At 41.1% G+C, this 6,719-nt stretch overlaps 1 protein-coding gene across 14 annotated transcripts in view; it reads left to right on the forward strand.

Annotated features, from left to right (window-relative positions):
* Positions 1-3,834, forward strand: part of LOC119178502 (uncharacterized) — a 663,369-nt gene extending 659,535 nt beyond the window's left edge. For all 14 annotated transcript variants that reach the window (XM_075867300.1, XM_075867622.1, XM_075867405.1 and 11 more), the window contains one exon: positions 33-3,834. In XM_075867300.1, coding sequence (XP_075723415.1) covers positions 33-549 — 517 coding nt within the window. In that variant the 3' untranslated portion in view covers positions 550-3,834. The remainder of the gene's footprint in view (positions 1-32) is intronic.
* Positions 3,835-6,719: the final 2,885 nt, after the last annotated feature.

Below are 6,719 nucleotides of genomic sequence, written 5' to 3' on the forward strand. Positions count from 1 at the left end.
TTGAATGATAAACCACCGTTATCTTAACGCAGGATGCGGGCGGCACGGCTGGAGATCCCTGGTAGGCGAAGTGAGAGGCCTTCTTTCTTTTCACGTGACTCTTCATCTGGAGACACAAGCTCTCGGCCTCCAAACAATATCGAAGCAGACCCGCGAACTACTGGACCTGTGGCCTCGTCTTCATCGTCTTCATCAGGAGACAACTACGAAGACGAGTTGGAGTTCACTCGTGAGTTGGCGTCCAGTAAGCGGAAGTCTCTGGCCGGAAGCGGGTCTCGTCGAAACAGCCGTGTTACTTTCGGTGCTGCGGCGGCCATCTTGCAGGTTCCCGGCCTTCCCAGCCCACTGTCCGGCTCGCCCAAATCTGGGTCACCACATTCAGCTTCACCGCGTTCATGCTCACCTCGCTCAAGCCTGTACCCTCGCTCTGGCTCAGTTAGCTTCTACGCCGAGCCGAGCTTCATCCTGGACGTAGTGAATGACTACGACGATGACGCAGATGACGAGGACGACTTGGAGGCTACCGACTGTGGTGCGGATGCAAGGTAGCCGCGGCGAGGCGGCGCCGATACCACCGCCGCCTGCTTTGTGGTGCTGCCCCGTTCAGGGTCGTCTCGAATTGAAACTGCTTTTTCGTCCAGCAGCGGGATGCTGGAGACGCTGCTTTGACCATGCCTCCTAGGAACAGTGCAGCGTCTTGCAGTGCAAAAAAAAAGTGCTGTGCAAGCACGATTGGAGCAACGTTTGGGACACAGAAAAAAGGGGAAAGTGCGTGTAACGCTTTTAAGCGACAAGGTTTAGTAGTAATGCAGAGCCCAACAATGTTCGAGCATATTAATAAATGTTCGGCTAAACAACAACAGACCCTAAATTTCAGGCTCGTGTTTTCTAGTTCCGCTTCCCTTTACCTTATGAACACTTCAACTTGAAGAAATTGGTGTTATGAGTCGACCTCGATGTCAAAGACATCGTACTTTTTATGGACTGCTTTCTTAATTCCTCTCTCAAAGCATTACGTAAATATAGCAGTCTTCTTTGTGTAGATGTTTCAAGAGAGATAGGATATGAGCAAGGAAGGGCGCTTAGCTAGCCTGATTCTAGGAAGGTTAATCAGACTGCATCCCGTTTGCTACCCTACACGTGGTAGAAGAGAATAAGGAAGTATATAAAAAAGAGGGAACTGAATACACATTCGGCACCACACAAACAGTCAAGGTTTTCATAGGCTGTCTCTCAGCGACGTTGCCCTCAAGAGTTGTATGTGAGATCGTCTGGCTTTCGGGGCTGAAATTTCAATTATGAATAAATGTATTATACCGAAAAAATTATCTCCTCAATAATTAACCATCATTAAATGTATGTGGACAATCTGAAACAACTGTGGTTGTTATGGTTGATTTTTCAGTATGTTGGAACTGGCTGTTCAGTAATAAAGGGCAATATACGCGTTATTTTCAAAAAATTACACACAAATGCAAAACTGCTCAGTTGGTGTCGTCTGTCCCAGAGGCGGAATTCCTTTGAGAAGACGAATATAGCACTGTTGTAGCAAGAGCACCTACAGCACCTTAACTTAGTTGAGTGAGGGTAATGCAAGTACTCACTAGGTATCCGTGTCAAAGTTTTTTGAAACTTGAGCTTTGAAATTAGCAGCGGCTTATCTAAATCATGCAAGAACTTATATAGTAATGCGTGTATGCTTACTTGTGGAAACGCTATTTCTTGTAATGGCGCGCTACCTTGTGCCTTCTACTATCGTTAACTTTCAGCAATAATAATAAAAGTTAGCTCATCGCGAAGCGTAATACAACCGCTATAAATCAAGTACAAATTCAGTAGTCTTGCCACTAAAAGTAATTGCTGCGATCACACAGATATTTATCAATGTACTCGAAAATTCTTTAGTGAATGTTACTTCTACACAGTTGATTCGTGGTTACGAAAGTATTATTTGCGTATTGAAAAACATTTGCTAACATGATGATTACCTCTGAATGAGGGTAAACACAAAAGGTGTTAAAGATTGCTAGGTAAGGAGATATTGTATATGGAGGAAAAAAATATTTCGAAGCGATAGTTCATGAGAAGGAACAGGCAATACAGTGATCTAAACAACGCCTTTATATGTGTTTTGTCTCAAACGGACAGGAGCCATTAACTGTGGAGTTTTACAGCAAGAAATACTGAGACACTGCTTTACAACACCTGTGCAGCAAAATAGACATCACAAAATAATTATTGAGATTCGTAGCGATTTCTCAAATTCAAAAGGCAGTCGCATGCAGTTATTCCTAAATGTAAGCAGCCACACAAAATGGAAAGTAACTGTGTGGTAGTCACTATAAAAGGCATGTACTTATGCAGCAGACTATATAAGCTTATCTAACAACGCCTTCCTGGAAAAAATCAGTTTATGGTTAACCACATCTTCCTAGTAAAATCAGTTGGTGGTTTTTCAAGATAAGATATATGCATGGTATAGTTCCAGTAGTGTTCTTTCTACTGATTGGAAATCACTGCTACAGCGTTTTCAATTTAAGTAGTTGTTTTACACAGCCATCTAAGTCTCCTCGGTGAAAGCGAGTAACTGTGGGTTTATAGCATTTCATGAGTATTGTGCTTCTTCATTTACATTGTAGTGGTATAGTTTGCGTTCCACATAAGATGTTACCATCAGTGTTGTTGTTGGTTTATTAGTTTGATTATGAAGTTTTAGAATTTCGGCATGCGTGTGCATATGTGGTCTCATGGCAGTCCACCATGGTAATTGAGTGCATACTGTACCATTCCCACGCAATTAGTACTCATAATTTGTTACTATGTGTTGTGTGTGCTAGACAAAACCTTTAGAGGACTGATTTTTACCTCGATAATATCATTCAATTCCCGCTCTCCTTAATGCTCAAAACGTATGCCTATTATCATTTGAATGGTGATAGCATTGCTAAGTTCAGGCGAACGAGCATAGGTTATTTTACTATAAGCACTCGATCGCACGTTTTGAGTAGTGAAATTATTCATCAAAAATTGATATAATAGTGCTCACAATATTACCTGTACCTGGCTTCTAAAAAATGCATTACATGTTTTACATAGGCTATTTTGAGAAATTACTTCCTAGAAAACCCAGGCACCCAGAGTATTGTCAGCTATGATGCCTGATACTTAATAAAAAATTATGTGGTTGTAGAAGTATTGAATTTCACTTGATTACCCTGCTCGTGTAAATGACGTTTTTAGGGTGATTGTACAGCCGTAATAATTAATAGGTGCCCGAATACAGATGTGCCTTTCCATAAACATTTCTCTTTCATCCTTCCAGCCCTCGTACTTTAGAGTTGTATTTCCTATGTGCTACTAAAAACAAAACAGCAAAAAACAAGCAACCGTTCCTGTTTGTGAACTTGATCAGTGTACATAATCATTCAGTCATTGTAGTTATTTCTGTACCGTGAGCAATGAAGTGAAATACAATAAAAAACAAGAAAGGGCCAATTACTGCGAAAGAACCACATCAATCACTGTTTATTTGGTGACTGCTTCAAGGAATAAAATATTGTGTCATCTAAACATACATGAAGCTGCTTCATAAATACTTGCCCAATGCTTTTGAAAAGTACCGAAGGAACTATTCTAAGATTGAGATAAGCTTTAGAAGCTTGATAATATAACTCTTTAAATCACAATGAAATAGATTAGGTAATGACAGTTATTTTTAGAGAAATGTGTTAATTTGACAATGCACATTATTCTCAAGCTGTATTTGGTTTAATAATAACTTGACCTAGAACAACAAAAGTGCCATAATAAAGCTTGCCAAAGTCTGTCCGAGTACATTCTTGTGAGTTTGAATGAATTGAAACCCTAGGAATACTGTTTGCTAGTTTTCTTGATGCTTAAATTTATACGCATGAAGAATTCTTACCTGTGGAGTATTCTTACAAAGTTCCTATTTCATTCTGTTCTTAGGACAAGCACGTTTCCCGTTGACAATGGTTTTTGGTAGCGGTGCAACATTCTAGAGGTGCTCTTTCAGACACTTATCAAAATCGGATATGTTATAAAAGATTCGTGGTCACTTAGAAAAGCGCCACTCATCACAATCAGAAAAAAAGGAGCGTAGTTCACACTGCCGTGCAAGGATGAGGCAGTGCAGATCTGTTCACTTTGCTTTCCCCCCCTAAACCGTGTCGTTCCCATTACTTGCTACATTACCTTAGTTTACACACTGCTAAGTTTGCTCTCTTTTTAAAAGGGTCACGACATGGTCAGCCAACAATTACTGCTTTTGAGCGAAAAACAATAGGCAGAGGGTCTTTTTTATTTATGAAGGTCTTAAAAGTAGGCCGTCAAAGTATGTTTCAGCAAAAAACAAGCCCTAGAAGCCAGTTTCAGTTTCGGTTTATTTTCAACATCAAGATACGACGTGTCTTGATGTTGTGGGCAGTGCGCAAGTCTCGATGTGCCCACAACATCACGACTTGTGCACTGTCCACAAGGTCAGGGCACAAAAAGTCTCTGAAAAGAGCCTAAAAGCGTCCACTGCATTCGATACACAGTAAAGCGATGAAATCTAAGAATTCACGTAGCAAGCAACATAAAACAGTACAGCAGTGCAAGTAAACCAAAAAGTAACACTATAAATAAGGATGGCGATATTCTCCATAAAACATATTACAATATTCTTACAAAAGTTCAAGTTTGGTCATCCTACAATACGTGTTGAAAGAAGTAAATCACCTAAATAAAAGATAGACGCTAAGATTTATGCGCGAAATTGTGCAGCTAGAACAATCTCTGGGAAAAAAGAAAACAGAAAGAAAAGCAACAATATAATCATAAAGCGAGAAAACTGAAAACCTATAAGATGGCCACGCTACAAAATTTATCTATTCAGAAGACGTAGTGACCGTATGCTTAATCTATGTTCCCCATAAGTAGTTTTGTGGCATGGAACTTTCTGAATTTCTCGAAATGTGATGTCCTGTGAATGTACGTTAGGTGACAAGGATGCGATACTTTTGAAGCAATTGATATTTCTGTCTGAGCCGTAATTCTTGTTGTTTACTGAGGATGCGTTCTTATAGGTCCGAAGATCCTTATATGCTCACACTCCGTCGTCGCCATCGTAGCGCCGGGAAGCACGCCAAGCAAAACATCATGAACGCTCTCCCGGCGATCGCAGGCGCGGCGGCAAATGGCTCGCACTGGGCCGCGCGTGTTGCACACTCACTCGCTCAGTCGTTCCCACTACCGAGTGCAGCAAGTGCTGTCCTCACCCTACCGGCTTCATGAGAGCCAGCAGCGAGATCAGACGCATAATCGTTTGCGTCCGTATTTCAAGAATCTTTCCTCATCGCTTGTATTTGTTCATTGAATAACTCCTGGTTTCTTTTCTCTTTCGCATTCTCTCTGTCTATCACTGACTGAGTGCGTGCCAGTTCATAGTGATGATCATTTTCTAAGAGTGAAACACGGCCAAAATAATAACTTGGGTTAACGTTCAAACTACGATATTTCATAGCGAAATCTCGTAGTGGAGGGCTCCGAGAATTTTGATAATCCGGGGTTCTTTAACTTGCAATTAAATCTAAGTACCTGGGCCTTAAACTTTTGCGCTTTCATCGAAAATGCAGCCGCCACAGCTGGAATTTGATACTGCGACTTTCGGGTTAGCAGTCCAGTGAATATATTATACACTACCGCGGCGGGCAGGGAAACACGGCAAAGCTCCATCATAACTTCCCTGCGGTAACATGCATGCCCCAATAATATAGTTGCTGTAGCATTCACAATAAAAAAAGGGGGTATTTCACATATAAAGCATGGCCATTTTGCAATATTACAGCATTTCTTCTGCGGAATTGGGATGGCGCACTGATGAATGTGTGAAAGGAATCGTAAATGTTTTGCACAACAAGTACTGAAAGATAATGAATTAGAGCAATTTTTAACAACACTTTTTTCTCGGTGATTGCCAATATTCTATTACTTATAATATGTGCTTGTTGCAGTTCAATTATGTCCAAATGTTTTCCCAGAAAGTGACTTTTTCATTTTAACACAAAAAAGAGCTTTATGACGTAGTCCATGAAAGCTACACTGACGTATTTTCGTTAGGAAAATCACGTAAAAAAGTACATATGGTCAGAAGAAAAATAAAGAAGAAAAAGGTCCGTCAATAGGAGTTCAGTCTATTACCTCTTGATACGTGACAAGCGATACCTTGCACGCTATTCACGGCACCACGGTAGCATGCTATGTAGGCCCGATAAATCAACTTTATATATTTACCACTCTCTTCTCACAGTGCGATTGCTAACCAGAAGAAATACATCGTGACCCTAAAAGCCACAGTTTGTTTATTCAAAACGTTACTTTTACGCGCTTTCACAATAGGTTGTTTATAATTGGAAAACATTTCTACATATCTCCCCGTCAAAAAAAAAACCACTGAGTTGTATCCGTCGCAGCTATGGGTGGACCTAAATTTCTACAAAGAGGTGCTATTTATTCATTACCGTAGACGTTCATGGTTGCGCCCACAGCCACTTTCCGTGCCTTCACCTCCAGCGCACTTATGCTGATGTCTTCATTTATACTACTTCGCTGTTCGCGTGAGAGAGAAGTGAGTGACGCTGGCAGCAAGGCGGCGCAGTGCTTATAGCGGTCTCCACTTGTGACATAGCGCGTGCGGGACTGTAGCGAGTGCTCAATTG

The sequence above is a fragment of the Rhipicephalus microplus genome, chromosome 1, assembly GCF_043290135.1.
Source record: "Rhipicephalus microplus isolate Deutch F79 chromosome 1, USDA_Rmic, whole genome shotgun sequence".
Lineage (NCBI taxonomy): Eukaryota > Metazoa > Arthropoda > Arachnida > Ixodida > Ixodidae > Rhipicephalus > Rhipicephalus microplus.